General features: G+C 41.2%; 1 protein-coding gene and 2 long non-coding RNA genes across 8 annotated transcripts; 1 reads left to right on the top strand and 2 right to left on the bottom strand.

The window, feature by feature from the left end:
* The first annotated feature begins 239 nt into the window (after window positions 1-239).
* rcor2 (REST corepressor 2) lies at window positions 240-13,100 on the top strand. 5 transcript variants are annotated; one of them, XM_025059377.1, is made up of 14 exons: window positions 240-939; window positions 3,607-3,732; window positions 5,026-5,082; window positions 5,661-5,741; window positions 5,893-5,945; window positions 6,043-6,204; window positions 6,326-6,450; window positions 6,732-6,798; window positions 6,886-7,125; window positions 7,411-7,488; window positions 7,761-7,818; window positions 9,554-9,621; window positions 9,768-9,929; window positions 10,565-10,927. In XM_025059377.1, exons 2-14 carry the CDS (start codon window positions 3,609-3,611, stop codon window positions 10,925-10,927), a joined length of 1,638 nt encoding a protein of 545 aa, XP_024915145.1. In that variant the 5' UTR covers window positions 240-939; window positions 3,607-3,608. The 5 variants fall into 5 exon arrangements, with proteins under 5 accessions (XP_024915145.1, XP_024915151.1, XP_024915147.1 ...); XM_025059383.1 differs by lacking the exon at window positions 240-939 and adding an exon at window positions 1,025-1,345; XM_025059379.1 differs by lacking the exon at window positions 240-939 and adding an exon at window positions 1,379-2,161.
* LOC112487610 (uncharacterized) lies at window positions 2,768-6,439 on the bottom strand. Its single transcript, XR_003050867.1, has 4 exons — window positions 6,298-6,439; window positions 5,986-6,182; window positions 5,459-5,543; window positions 2,768-3,696 (listed from the first exon to the last, which is right to left on the bottom strand). It is a non-coding gene; the product is annotated as an uncharacterized LOC112487610 (long non-coding RNA).
* Window positions 6,973-14,073, bottom strand: LOC107989227 (uncharacterized). 2 transcript variants are annotated; one of them, XR_003050868.1, is made up of 9 exons: window positions 13,562-14,073; window positions 13,217-13,348; window positions 10,287-10,888; window positions 9,750-9,986; window positions 9,536-9,637; window positions 8,688-8,747; window positions 7,721-7,910; window positions 7,481-7,624; window positions 6,973-7,113 (listed from the first exon to the last, which is right to left on the bottom strand). It is a non-coding gene; the product is annotated as an uncharacterized LOC107989227 (long non-coding RNA). The 2 variants fall into 2 exon arrangements; XR_001760734.2 differs by having other exon boundaries at window positions 13,217-14,073.
* Between the last annotated feature and the right edge of the window lie 1,401 nt (window positions 14,074-15,474).

Below are 15,474 nucleotides of genomic sequence, written 5' to 3'. Positions count from 1 at the left end.
TAGATGGATGAAAACGAATAGCAAACCAACGTCGCAGTCTCCACAATAAGGACCCACCACTAATTTAAAAAAAAAGGAGCTAACTTTTAGATAGCAACACTTTGTGCCTTAAGGTGATTGGCTGTTTGGTTTATATATATATATATATATATATATATATATAAGCAATTCTATATTAAATTTATAACGATTGGGACGGGCATAATAATAAACAACCCCCAGCCCCACACTGTACACCTTTAAAAGTTATAGACCACTCACTGCTTCATCTCTTCTCCACCACCATGCTTACATACATCAGCACAAGTCTGGACAGCCTGGCTCAGCACTGAGATGCACAGTTGTCGAATCCCTCCGCCGTCACACTGGCAAGTAGTCCTTAATTTATGAGATTTTGATAGACAAGAGATTAAGAGTCTGGGACATTGTTTATTTCGACACGGCTGTGTTGTATATATAACGATTTTGAACCAAAGTGTCCATAATGAAAATAAGTGTGGATAAGAAGGTAAAATTATTGTATGTTAATTCTTCACCAGAATACAATTCTAAACAAATGTAAAATTAAGGGCATCTGGCCGTAAAACGAGACAGTTTTCAAAAATACGTGAATCTCGCAGTGGACCAGATTTGATAGTTCTGTGGGACTATTTCTTGTCAATCCCAACGGCTGGTCGGTGGTAGGGAGAGGCAAACGCATCCTGGCGGACGTTCATCACTTTCCTCAGGGTGTTATCCGTCTCCCCGGCACACACTCACGGCTGCTTCCCTCTGTCCATGCACTTCACTTCATTGTACTCACTCTGGCCATCAATTAGGCACAAATTAAGCTGTTTTAGGTTTACTCCCTGTTTTAGCGCGTCCAGTAGGATTATACGGCGCGGACTGAGGCACGGAGAAGTTTTGAGGACGGCGAAAGCGGAAAGAACCGGAACGCAGGTACAGTGTGACTGTTATCTCCCACTTCTAACTACTATTCGTTACTAATGTAACGCCACGGTACAAGCTAAGTGGCTAACGTTAGCATCCCAACGACCAACTGGGTTTGACTTCATATTGCACTTTAGTGACGGAGAAGAAGGAGGGGGGTAATTTTGCCTGTTTTATTGTTTGCAATCCAGGATGGGTTTTTTACGTTCTTAACCAAGTTTTGAAGTTTAAGAACTAAAACAGTCTGCACAGTGGAGTTACCAGAATAAAGAAAGCGAGTTTTGCCTCAATACCAGTAGCACCACCAGCAGCAGTATTGGGAGACAGAGGAGTCAATCAGTAGTAACAGCAACGTAAGCGTGGAGAAAACAAAAGGACCCGAAAGTCTTGACACATAACAGCATCATACACAGAGGTAACTGCTCAGCAGAGATAGAAGAAGAAAAAAAGATTTTGTGAGCAAAAGTGGCTCCAGAGCCAAGCAACCACCACATGTATTTGATCAGGGAGATAAAAAAATCTAAATAATACAAAAGGATGGTAATATTAGTTAAGTAAAGTCTACTACATTATTCAAAAGAGAAAACTAATTTGGTGGTTTCAGATTAATGACGAGATCATAGGACATTAACAAACACTTGTACACAAACAGTGTTAACCTTAAATTTTAAGTTAAGGTTATGTATGGAAAAAAGTAAATTAAACATAAGAATTTTCCCTTAATTTTTCAAGTATAAACATACCTGAACTTTCCCACATAACCATCCCACACATTATAATAAATAAATGGTTGATGGGGACATATGTGATGACACATGTCTAGTCTGGTCTGGTCTGGTTTTTAATCGTGTATTTACTGACCATACTGGTATAGATCGAGGCTACCAAAGCCGTGTTCGAGGCTACCACAACTCCAAAAACTACTCGATGTGATTTTGGGTGGTTTCTTAAAGCTGTTTCGTATTTATTACCTTCGTTTTTTTCACTAGTTTGACAAACCTTGGTGGAGGTTTTGAGAGATGTACAGTGAAGCGTGAATGTTCGAGTCGAGTGATTTTCCGGTGAAGTTATGAGCAGCTGTCGTGGCTGTGGGGGACACCGGGAGCAGCCATACAGACAAAGACCCTCAGACGAGCTCATACACTTGTATTGTGTACCCAGAGTTCAGTAGTTGCTGAATTTTAAACTCGGAGCGTCCCTCATTCTCTCCACATATATAGTTTATCTTGAGGTAATTATGTGATCTATTGTTAGAAAATGTTGTGATTCTGGTCAGTTATGAACGATTTTCAAGTTAGATAACGAGAGATAAAGCCGAATTCATCCGTTGTTTTTCCGTTGACCGGTCACATGATGTGAACGTTCTTTGATGTACGTCAGTGCCAGGAGTTACAGAAAATAGTTTAGTTTTCACTGTCTGCAGCCGCGACCTGAACTGACCGTCTCGTCTTTTGTGCAACTGTGGAACTTCGGTAGCAGACAGATGCTGTGTGTTAGGGTGAGAAAACCAGGCTGTGACGTAGCACTGACTGTTGTTGATCCCGTGTGATCCACCATAGCACGTTTTCCCACTGTTATTTAGATACTTCTGTTTCTTGTTATGCGATGAGACGATGTACAAGTTCATCTCATTGGAGACTGGAAATAATGCGATACGGTCTAAAAATAGAATCACATTGAAATATCATAAATGTGTAACCGAATCTCCCAAGACTTGTTCGGTGTGGGTTAGGTGAGGACAATGCTCTATTAATTACGCTGCTTCTTTTCTATTAAAGTTGGGAAATAGCACATTGCTATACCAGTTAAAAACAACAAAGCCAACGAAAGGCATGAATAGTTTGGGATATGGCTATTCTTTATTGAGCATTGCTTTTGCACCACTGCTCCAGTTCCCAACATAAGACACAGGAAGTGGTGTAAATGTGATGTTGAAAAATGCTACTGGTTAATCAACACTTTTTGTGCAGGACTATAAGCCAGGAGTCTTGTCTGTTTGTTGGTTTACGATGGGTGCATGTATAAAACTGGAAAATATGACAAGGGCAGCTATGTTTTTTCCCCAACCTTTCTGATTGCAGTGAAATGAAGCTAGCTGTTTCAAGGCTAGCTCATTAAGGCAAAGTGTTAGCCCATGCTCTTTACCTCTTAATATGCTCAAAATGTCTTAAGTTGCAACATGAGTTTCTTATAAGACACAAAAACAATATACTAAACTCATTTTTTTATAGTTATGACTAAGGGGAAAACAGTTGACAAACATTGAACACACATGCATTTATAATATAGTTCATAAAAATAAAGTTAACTTAGAAAACCACATAATAATTATTGGTGCAAAACTGGCACAGTTAGCCATATAACTTTAATTGCACCTTTAACATGGTTGAGAACACTGTTAAAAAGGTAATTCCCTACCCCGATGGCTCTTCAGGTCCATTGAACCTTAACTGCAAGACAGGAACTGCTTATTAATGCTGGTGAAAAATATGTTTGCATGTCAACTGTAAAATGATATCTGTGGAGCTACAAAGTCTAAGCAAACTAAACTATTTGAAAAAAAACCCCAAGAACTGTTATTTTTGTGAGTGATTAAGTACAGTAGTGCTGTCTGCTGCTGAATGGAAGGAGAAGCAATGAAAATGTATACTGCAGGTGTACTTTTCCTGTTTGTAGACATGCCCTCAGTGATGGAGCGCTCGGGGGCCGGGGTCCTGTCCAGGAGCAGAGCCAAGACAGTAACTAACGGCAACAGCCAACCACACTCTGAGGAAGAGAGCAGTGATGAAGAGCATGCTCATGGTAGGCCCACACACATAGGTATACACGTGTAAATAGATCATCACTCTGTCTTTTGATTAGAACTTAATGTATGTATTATCCTAAAATGCATAATTATTAACTGGTTGTGTAGGCAGTGTTGGAACATATAGACATTTGCTGTGTAAACCTTCATCTCTGCAGCTGTTCAGTTGCATGAATTGCATTGCTGCAGTGCTTCTTTAGTCCCTGCTCACTGCTCTCCTCTGTCATCCCCTCCTTCTCTCCTCTACCTCCTTCCCACACTCCTCCATCCTTGTCATCCTCTGCCCACATACATCTTGGCTTCCTCCGTTCTCTCCTTCACCCACTGACTTTCTGTTGATCTTCAATTTTTATTTACAGATACAGTACAGTGCAATAATTTAGAGTTTGTCAATAGACACATTTCTAAGCACCACAGCATTCTATATCACTCTTTCTCAATCTTCCTCCATTTTCTTTCTCAGACAGTGTCTACTTTCTTTCTCTTCTTATTTATTTTGTTATTCTCTCATCTTTCCCCTTCTGTCTGTGTCCACACCCATTTCTTACCATTTACATTACTCCAGCTTCTATTTGCCCCCCTCTCCTCCCTTCCTGTCTGCCGTCCCTGTGGAAACAATAATCCGTCTCTTCCTCTTCTCGGCCTGCTTCCCTGCTCATCATCCTTTTTTTAACTACTCGTTTGTTCCAGACTCCTTCTCATCTACACCATTTCTTGTACAGCACTAATAACTCAAATGTCTGACCTACTCCTTGTAACACTTGGCTGTTTTCTTTCCTCCCGTGTGGAATTGTCTATCTTAAATGCCATGAAAATACCACTGGTAGTGAGTGATGATCGGATGAAAGGACAAGCATGTTTAGGCAGAGTTTTTAGGCCACTGTACATATGAAAACTGGAAAGAATAAACAGAATGGTAAACAAACAAATATTTGTTTGTATAGGGATTAGTTCATTTTGTTTTGAAGGTTTGGGTTTTTGTGTGTTTATAAAACTCTATGCACATTGAAAATGAAATAATCAGTCCATAAACTCTTGCAGATGTAAAGATTAAAAAAGCCTACAGGCCTGTTGTTAATTTATTATTTCGTATCTTCAGGAACTGCTCATAATCTTAGACCTGTTAATAACTGGTTGATTGAGTCATAATCATCTGTCTTGGTTTAATCCTAATTGTTTCTATGAAATAAAATATATATAGTAGTCTGTAAACATGAGAAAAATGTACTTAAGTCACTGAATTTCTCTCCAAAGAAAAACGTAATCATACTGTTATTCTTTCTGTACAGACAGTATGATCAGAGTGGGAGGAGACTACCAGGCACAGATCCCAGAGTTCAAACCAGGTGAGTTGACACAGAGCAAAAACATTTACAAATGTAGATGGTCATGAACGAAAAATGACGAGATAAGGGAGAAAATCAGTGTTTTGAAGGAGACGTTGGAGGTGAGCAAAGGACATTCAAATGGAGGAAGGAGCGGAATTGCTGATGTTGTGAGAAATAAAGGTCGACTGAATGATGTCATCATGGAACGCCTGGAATATGGTTGCAGGGAAAGAAAACCATTGCTAACGTGGTTGTCCCCTCAAATTTTCTTTTATTTCTTATCTAAGTGCAATTGATTGGTAAGCCATTGTGACTTAACTCCAAAACAGGAAGTTGTCCTGCTGTGTTGAGGTAGTGAGGGAGGAGAGAAGATGGTTACGGTGGTAACACCTACCTCTCTGATCAGCTTTTCTCTGATTTCATCAAGTCTCATCTCTGACTCGTCCCTGCAGATTGAAGATTGAGCCTGACCAGAGACTCTATAGAAAAGTGCAAAATGACTAGTGGTCAATGAGGGCAGAGTGAAAAATGATTGAATGATAATAAAAAAGAGGGAAACATGAAAGGTAATGATTGGTTTTGTTTTCTTGTAACAGACAGTCCCAACCGCTACAATGAGAAAGACCAGAGGAGCATGTTGGTGTGGTGTCCCAACAGTCAGCTTTCTGATGCAATGCGTAAGCGGGACACACTCACACACACACACACACACACACACACCTCCCAACATCAGCTGGCTCAAACTTACTAGTCTGACCTGATTTTGTTACAAGAAAACCTTGGCTTTTAAACCTGCATTTTAATAAATTTCTTCTGCTTTTTTTCCAGTGGATGAGTACATTTTGATGGCTAAAGAAAAACATGGATACAACATGGAGCAGGTAAAAATCTCAGCCCGTGTTACTGTGTGTTTTCTTTCACCTTTCAGTCTTTCGGTCACTCTCCTGACTTGTTACATTGCCCCCACCATTCCATTAGGCTCTAGGCATGTTGTTGTGGCACAAGCACGATGTGGAGCGCTCCCTGGCCGACCTCGCCAACTTCACCCCCTTCCCAGACGAGTGGACAGTGGAGGATAAGGTGCTGTTCGAACAGGCCTTCAGTTTTCATGGCAAGAGCTTCCATCGCATCCAGCAAATGGTGAGACAAGAAAACAACAAACACATACATTAGTACAATATTTAATTCATCAGCAAAAAATGTAATAGATTTTTTTTTATATTAAATACTTACACTGTCAATTGTATGTATTTCTGCTTAGCTGCCAGACAAGCTGATCTCCAGCTTGGTTAAGTATTACTACAGCTGGAAGAAAACCAGAACCAGAACCTCAGTGATGGACCGACAGGCCAGAAGGCTGGTCAGCAAGAGAGAAAAAGATGACAGGTATGAAAACTCATGAAAGTTAAATCGTTCCTGAGGGGTAAACCTGGTGGGTTTGGGGTAGAGAGAGATGTCTCTGAAAAACAGAGAGTGAAAATCTTAAGTATTTCAGGAAGGACAATGAAGAAAGTACTAAGATGAGGTCCAAGATTTCTGAAACTTCTAAAAAAAATAAACTAAATAAGCAGAGGTCAGTGTGAAGGAAAGGGGCTTTATAATTTTACTTTCTTTTTATCAATTATTGTCTTATCAATTCATTTCTCTCTTTTTTTTTTGCGTCACAGTAATGATGAGCTGGAAGAAGGAGACCCAGGAAGTGATAGTGACTTTGAAATTGACAACAAGAAAGAGGTAAGGATTCATGTCTGAATGGTGTTTGACACAGGTTTGCTCAAAGCTCATTTTAATGAGTGCATTGTTTGTTCACTTATCTTGAAGTCAGTGAAGCAGAACACCAGCAGCACCGGCTCTGAAAAGGCCATGCCCAGTCGGTCTGGACCGATAAAGAAGGAAAGCATCGGGGCTCAGTATCGTCACCACCCGCTCAGAGCTCGCCGCAGGCCACCGAAAGGCATGCACCTAGAGCAGGGCGACATCATGGCCCTGTCTACCTCTCTGGATTCTGGAGTGTTGACCATACGGCAGCTGGACACACAGTTGGTGTCACTGAAGAGACAAGTATGAATTAATACTTTTCATCTGCTGTTTATTGCATTGTCAGAATAAACTGTGTCACATATACCAGAAAGAACAATCGAGTCACATGTTGCCATTTTTGTTGGTATATTTGACCAGAAAGTTTTAGCAATTATGTATATTGAGAGTAAAGTTGAGTAAAGTAATTGTTTGTATTTGTACTTGGTCCAAAAGATTTTGTTTAAAGGCCTCAGAATTGGCAGCTAAAAAAAATGGCAGCTGTTGCCTTTGCATCACCTCTCATCATTCTCTCTCCTGCTCTCCCAGGTCCAGTCCATCAAACAGAACAACAGCATTTTGAAACAAAGTCTAAGCGAAGGTGTGAACAGTCACAGACCTGCTGAAGTAAGTCACATTTTACTGCAGTATTTCTGCCATGCCATGTTCAGCTGTGTGCACTGGTTGTCGTCACTTGAATTTTTCTCTAAAGTCTCTCTCCAACATTTTCTCCTCTCATTGACTCGTTGCCTTCAACCAGCTTCTTCAAGATAGATAATTTCACCTCATGTCAGACTAAAATTAGTCTTAATATCCTCTGTGGTTCAATGCTTATCTGTGTGTCGACCACCTGCTTTACCTCCTTCTTGCTCTAATCTCTTCCCTCCTCTCCCTCACAGCCTGCCTCAAAGATGAACTCTCGTTGGACCACAGAGGAGCAGCTCCTGGCTGTGCAAGGTGGGTGAAGGCTGCATCTGCAGCATCATCCTCCCACTGTAGACCCCCGTTGCTATGGCTATGTCTCAGTGCCCAGCAGAGTTTTCCAAATCCTTTCATGACAAAGATGATATATTTTTGAATAAATAAATGAGCTATACAATCTTATCAGTCATCAGCAGTCATTGATGAGTCACCGGAAGGACTGGAAATTTAATGCTGGTTTTAGGTGGCTCGGTATTTGTCTATTTAAAATAAATTTAAAAACAACATGGAGCTAAGTAGTCACCAGCTGCTTGTTAGATAAACTAGCTGTCAGTCACACACCTCTTTACCTTTGTCCAATTTCTCTCCATATACTGTGTATATGGAGAGAAATATATGTCATTGAATCAAAACACTTTTTGACAAATGCTCACAAAAATACTTGGATAAAGGTTTTCTCTACCAAGACAAAAACATGGTAATTGTAATGAATCATGATTCATCACCATTACTCATGGAGATGCCGTAAAAAAAGATAGGAACCATATTTCCTGGAAGTGGACCGGTTGACGACGTTCAGTTTGTCAGACAGTAAATCACTGTAATGAGTCGTCCTTGTAACTTTTTAGTGCCACTGGGACCTGGGTTTTATCTGCAATGAAGGCAAATTAGAACATATGTAATTCGGAGGTGGGGGGACAGTCATTCAAGACGAAGGTGGTGACTGTTGCTGTGGACAAGGTGTGTGACTGACAGCTAGTTTATCCAACAAGTCATGTATGTTGTGAAAACCTGCAGCATTATTGTGGTGATAAATCCACTATTTATGACTGATATAAAATAAGATGCTTTCACTGAAACTCATCAACAGCTGTTAAACCAATCAATAATAGCTGTAGTTTTACCATTCATTTCACACCAGAGATTTCTGCAAATTGACTGGGTTGGTGTTCATTCATGTGTATCTGGAAACAAAGACAAAACAGACTTCCTGTTAGCAGGTGTGGACGAGATATGTTCAGCTAGTTATGCTTAAAGTCATTAAACCTGCTTTAAAACATTGCTACTTTGAGCAGATCAGATTACAGCCTGAGGTTATTTAGCTTATTAATTGTATTATAACTAATGCAAACCTGTTTTTTTGTTTTTGTTTGTTTGTTTGTTTTTTTAAATCATTCTGTATTTCTTAAGTGCATTTAGGTATATTTCTGTATTTTTGGAAAGGCTCTTACAATTGACCCCTGGGGATCAATAAAGTATTGAGTCTTGGACTAATGTTAAGGACAAGGTTTAGTTGTCAAAAATGTATTTCTCTGTAAAAGAACTTGAGAAATACTTTATTTTATTTTATTTTATTTTTTTTAATTTTGTCCCTAACTGTGCCTGTTGTAAGAATCCACACATCTCGTTCATGATACTGGGTTAAAGTCCCTCTTTGCAGCTGAAGTCAGTCACCATTTTGTCTTTGAGCAAAGCATTTAATTCAATGAACAGCAGCAACAGCAGATGAAACAGGAAGTGAAGAAGCAGTGTGAAATGTGTGTCAGGATGTGAGAGTTAAAGCAGGTCAGAACTGACTGACTGACTGAGAGCATATGCACTCTGTCAGTCAGTCCTGACCTCAGTCAAGGTCATCAAAAAAAACCCACATGCTCCTCACTCAACATTTACAGTCACATCAGTCACATGTACTGCCCCAGTTCACTGACAACGAACGACTCTCTTTGTGATTCACTTTAACTAAACCCCAAACCTGTTTTTATGATTCCAGCTATCCGTCGTTATGGTAAAGATTTTGGAGCCATTGCAGAGGTGATCGGTACCAAGACACCAGCTCAGGTGAGCATCCCTGTCCCTGTGTTGCAGAGGTCAGCTGTCATGTGTAATTCTACAATCCCTCATTTCAGTTTGCCTCTATACTGAAATCAGGTACATTTTTTTGGTGCATCATATTTGTCACGACTCACCAATCTTTCTCCGTTCAGGTGAGTTCGTTCTTCGTCAGTTACCGACGCAGGTTCAACTTGGATGAGGTGCTGAGGGAGTGGGCGGCCGAACAGGTGGCCACCAACCGGGACCAGAGAGACCCCAGGAGGAGCGGGGAGGACATCACTGCAGCTCCCGACGGCGCTGCAGAGGACGATGAGGTGAGGCCTGAGAGGACGTACGTGACGTTACAGACACTTGTACTGTGCTGCCAGCAGCTGGACATTAGTCAAACGAGAAAAAGCATTTGTCAGAGACTATTTTTGGCAGCAAAACATTTTCAGTATTTTAACATTACAACAACATCTGAGCTGCAGGATAGTAGAGGTGTTTGTGTTTAACAAAAGGAAACTCTTGCCCTGCAAAGGAGTGTGGGTTAATTATTATTGATTATCTCCTTCAATAGATAATTATTTAAATAGGTGGTAAAACCCTGAAAAAGGGCGTCTGATTATAACTTCTATTTAAGTTCCAGCAAAAACAACCACAGAAAAGTATAAACAACAAATTGAACTAACGTTTAGCTGCAGCCAAATGAATGAAATGATGCATCCATTCACTTCAAAAATGCTCTTAATTGATTCAAGTCGATGGATTGTCTGAGCTCCACCCGAGTCTCTGCGTCAGGTTTGTCAGGAACAGATTTGACAAGTTGGGAAACAAACGAGAGTCGGTGCCAGTGAAATCCAGAGAGTTCATCTGAGCAGCAGCTGGTTCTCTAACAGCTGACAGTCACTCTCACACCTCTGCTTCTCTTCGTCTAACTGTAGTGCTTGTCATCCTCTCCTCACCTCAGGTCAAGATGGAAGACTCTCCATCAGACACTGCTGACAGTTCTTCCCCTCCCTCCTCCACCCAGACCACGTCCTCTCTCTCCCAGCCTCCGCCTCTGCTGCGCCCCGCACCTCCCTCGGCTCCTCCTAGCCTCCTCCGTCAGCCGCCACCTCTGCAGACGCGCCCGCTCCAGAACCGGGCACCCCATAATCACCCGCCACCTCCACTCATCCGCCCGGCGGTCACCTCTTCATCATCCTCCTCCTCCTCTTCCTCTGGGAGCACCAGCCTCAGGGCTTCGCCTTCTGGCTCCTCCTCCTCAGCCGCTGGGCAGTTACCTCCATCTCTGGTCGGGCACAAAGTGGAACAGTCCAACTCACACTGATGACACACACACCTACACACACACACACACACACACCTAGATACACATGACAGTAGGAGTAAAAATGCACACATAAGCACCAGTAGCATGGTTAAAAAGGTCACACATTGGAAACTCCTTTACGCTGTGACGTCATTGCTGTCCGAGGCCTTCCCATGTGTCACATGACCCCTGATTCATTAAAAGCCCCATGAAGCATGAAAAGGTGTGAGGTCCCCAGAACCCGTACTCTTCATACAGTGACACACACTTTGACCTACCTCCAGACCATAGCTCACTCACGCAACACACACACACCCAAACATACCATAAAACACTACAAACGTTGGAAGTCAAGACAAACACTACCTACACACACACACACACACACAAAGACACAAACCTCTGTGAACAAACCAAACAGTCTGTGGATCATCAGGCTGTGGGAGCAAACCCACCTGCTCGTCTCCATGGCAACAGTTGAACATCTGGACCTACACAGAGTGTGTTCTTATGCACGCACACACACACACACACACACACAGATATATATATAGAAAATATGTACATTGTAGATTTTACTGGACAGGTATCAGAAACAAACATTGTTCAGGAAAAGACAAAACATAACTGAGGAAAAGAAGAGCTGAGATATAACAGACAAGAGGAGGAGCTGCCGAAGCTGTTCCACTTCCCAGGAGGCCGAGTCAATCTCAGACTCACAAAGGAATGAGGTGAAGTGCCATCTTCTGCTTTTGTAAAAAAAAAAAAAAAAAAGTTCCCTTAGAGCAAGAACCAAACGCGGCGGGTTTTTCCTTTCCGAAATTGTTGAATCAGATAAGAGCAAAAAAAAAAGAGCAGAAGGTGATGTCGCTCCCTCTTCTGTCATAGCCATGTATTACTAGTATTAACTGGAGTGATGTTAAAATTTTTCTTTGACTATTTTTTTAATGATGAGTCCTAGGTAGGCAGTTGTTACTGTAATTAGTTTAGATAGTGCGTACTTTATTGACTGTGCTGATGATGATGATGCTAATTATTAAGGGAGTGTGAACATTTGACTGGACTGAACTCAGTTCTACTGCTGGAAGTCCAGCTGCTTTATATGGGATTTTCATTTGTCAAACGCAATACACTGGTCGCCAGCGAGCTTCTGTGCTAAGTGTGCGATGTGACAGATATTTAACTGATTGTTTTTTTGGTTTTTTTTTAATTTTGGTCTACACTGAACAAGAAAATGAAATGTTCTGCCAAAGTCTTGCTGTTGCATCAAAATCTCATTGTCGTTTGTTGTCGGACTTATCAAGACGTCAGATGTGGTCCATTATTGCTTTACTGTCTGTTTATTTAATGTGTCAGAGATTCAGGTTGGGTGTTTACTGTGGAGGCTAAACCAGCGAATGATGACCAAGAACCGACAGCTGTCGTCTGGTTCTGTGCAGGAAACAAAATCAAAACAGCTCTTCCAAAGCCGCATGTGAACACTGAGTTATTTGGACACTTGATCTGCACTCCTTCACAGATGAAGCGTGTTGATGAGTTTGGAAGGAGCTTGTTACCTTTGGTGTTCCCTCCTGTCAGACCTGACACAGGGATTATGACTTGGTTCCACTACTTGATATTTCTTTTTTTTTTTTTTCTTTCAATTGACTAATTCTACTTTTTTTTTTTAATATGTGCTTGATGACTAAGTGAAGGCATCTGGGTGCAGTTAAGGCAGCTTACTTTCTGGTACTCCCAAAGTCATGTCCAGGCAAAAGAGGAAGAATAGGAGGAAGAGGTGTTGGAGGTCCAACAGGTTAGAGGTTAAAGTGGAAGACATTTCTTGAACAGCCTTAAATGACTGAAAAGTGTCTTTCTTTATTTTCCTGCTGCCTCCACTCACATTCCAGTTCATCACTGCTGTGTCTCAGACAGATCTGGGATTAGACACTTAGGTCTAAACCTATGAAGAGTCTCAGTTCTGCTAACGTCGACAGAAGCCTTCCGCAACGACTTGAACACGAGCAGCCATCACTGCTTTGTTTGAAGTGTTTCACGTTGTCACCTCACTGGGACTTGATTTCTTCCATTTGTTGCTTGTTTCCAAAACTGCTTGTGTGTGTAACTATGGGAGAAGCTGTTTACATTGTGGAAATGAATGTGTTTGACAAATGCCCCTTTTTTTTATAGAAATAAAGAAATTACCAAATAATATGGGTTTTACATTTACTTTGTAGCACAGTGGTTTGAAGGAAGGGTTTTTTGTGTTTATTCTAATTTAACAAGGGTTTTTAACTGCAGGGTGTGAATGTCACTTGTGTTCATCACCTGTTCACAAACACCATCTGTTGACTCCCAACAGGTTGGTTCACCCGTAGCTTCCACATTCCTGAGCAGGGCTTTAACGCAGGCACTGAGCGTTTTACCTTAGCTTCTGGGAAGGAACCGAGTCGTCTGCCACTGAAAAATGAACAAAGAAAATGTCAGATTCATCCTCATCTTAGGACACCAGAAAAACTGGATTGATTTAATTAAGTTATAAAATGGATCTGTGTTTGTCTAACATCAAACTAATGAGGTTCAAATAGAAAGAACCCCACAGAAAATACATTTATTTATTCTGTAATTAAATGCATCACAACTGTGTGTTGCTGAAAAAACTTGGTAATTAACCTTAAGAACACTCCATTTTGACCTTGAAAGGTCAGAGGAGAGGAGAGCTTCATGACGAACATACGTAATGTCTTTTAAAGAAAAACTGTAAAAAGGTTATAAAAGGTTATCACAGATGAGTTCCACATTCACGGTATCAGAAGGTTGCTGGTTCACTGTGACACCACGCTGACTCACTTCAAATGTGGTCCAGTCGGTGGAACAGGACTGGGAGCACTGAGCCATGCTATCTTTGGTAACGATGTGCCAATTTGGTAACCAGTTAAACACACTACGAGCCGCAATCACAATCTACAGACACAACGGCCAATGTACACGGTACACCTGTTCAGCTGCTGGTCAGTAAGAAAAAACACGACAACAACTCATCTTATTGATAGTATAGATGACAAAAGTTTACACAGACTCCAAACCGGAACCATGTGTGATTTCATTTCTTGTGACGTTAGAGTAGAACTCAGAATTCGGAAGAAAAATATCGTTCTGTCGTCACTCAACGGATCAGGCTGGTGTATTTATATATTTATGTGTATGTGTCAGGAGTGATCTGTGACAAAAAGTGTCAGGAGTGATCTGTGACAGAAGAGTGTCAGCTAAGGTGAAGGGAAAGGTTTACAGGACAGTGGTGAGACCAGCCATGATGTATGGTTTAGAGACAGTAGCAATAGGCAGAAGACAGGAGGAGGAGCTGGAGGTGGCAGAGTTAAAGATGCTAAGATTCTCTTTAGGAGTGACAAGAATGGACAGGGTCAGGAATGAGGTCATTAGAGGGACAACACAGACAGGAAGGTTTGGAGAAAAAGCTAGAGAAGCCAGATTGAGATGGTTTGGACATGTGCAGAGGAGGGACAGTGGATACATTGGTAGAAGAATGTTAGAGATGGAGCTACCAGGTAGGAGAAAGAGAGGAAGGCCAAAGAGGAGATATATGGATGCAGTGAGGGAGGACATGCAGGTAGTTGGAGTCAGAGTAGAAGATACAGAGAACAGGGAGAGATGGAAATCAATGATTTGCTGTGGCAACCCCTGAAAAAGGGACAAAGCCGAAAGAAAAAGAAGAAGATAATCGACCAAAAAAACAAAGGACCGCAGGACGGAAACACGAAACAAATCCTCAACAATATCACATTCATGATACCTCATTAATAAAACGTACTGATGTTTTACTGTAAAGTACGTCACTTTTGTCAGTTTAATAATCTGTTAAAGTAATAACCGGGTCAGAACTGACATTCCTATTGTTTATTAAAATAAATAGTTGTAGTTCATGCCATTTTGTAGCACCTCAGAGTACTGGGGTTTGGGGGGGATTAGTGAGGAGGGCAGGGTTAGGTGTTGTTTAGACAATACAAAGTGGTACCGGAGTAACATGAGGCTACAGCAGTAGTTCACAATGTACAGGCCTGTCCCCGCCTAGGGGGCGCCAAATCACAGATGAGGTGAAACAAGAATCAAAGGCCGGTCCTGGACTACATTAAAACATTAACTACGACTAACTTCCGGGGCCACAGACGTCCACACTATAAGCAAAATAAATAAACTAAAACACTTTCATGTTTACTGTAACCTTCTTTCTCTTCAAACCAGTATGACTCAGATGTCAGCACAGTATAGGCACACATTTAGAGATAATATAATTATTTCCAAGATTTTTCCAGCATAACTTACTTCTCCCACTATTAAAGTATCTTTCCTTGGTGTTGCACCAGGAGGTGAGCTGGAGGTGAACGTCCTGTTAAATTTAAACATTCATTAATATTTTAAATGGCCGACACCTTACCTCAGGTTTGAAACCAGTGAAACCTCAAGAGAACGGAACAGTTGGACTACTTCCACCTTTCTGTAACTGTGAGCAGGAACTGAAAACGCTCCACAATAAATGAATAAAACATAAACTAGTGTATCTTTGGCAT

The sequence above is a fragment of the Cynoglossus semilaevis genome, chromosome 1 (assembly GCF_000523025.1).
Source record: "Cynoglossus semilaevis isolate Cse_v1.0 chromosome 1, Cse_v1.0, whole genome shotgun sequence".
In the NCBI taxonomy this organism is placed as follows: Eukaryota; Metazoa; Chordata; class Actinopteri; order Pleuronectiformes; family Cynoglossidae; genus Cynoglossus; species Cynoglossus semilaevis.
This window is presented reverse-complemented; position numbering and strand designations above follow the sequence as displayed.

Coding starts and splice junctions, on each gene's coding strand:
- rcor2 (XM_008317483.3), top strand. CDS start 3,552: ATGGAAGGAGAAGCAATGAAAATGTATACTGCAGGTGTACTTTTCCTG. Junction 5,742..5,892: donor TCAGCTTTCTGATGCAATGC/GTAAGCGGGACA, acceptor CTTTTTTTCCAG/TGGATGAGTACATTTTGATG. Junction 7,489..7,760: donor ACAGTCACAGACCTGCTGAA/GTAAGTCACATT, acceptor TCTCCCTCACAG/CCTGCCTCAAAGATGAACTC.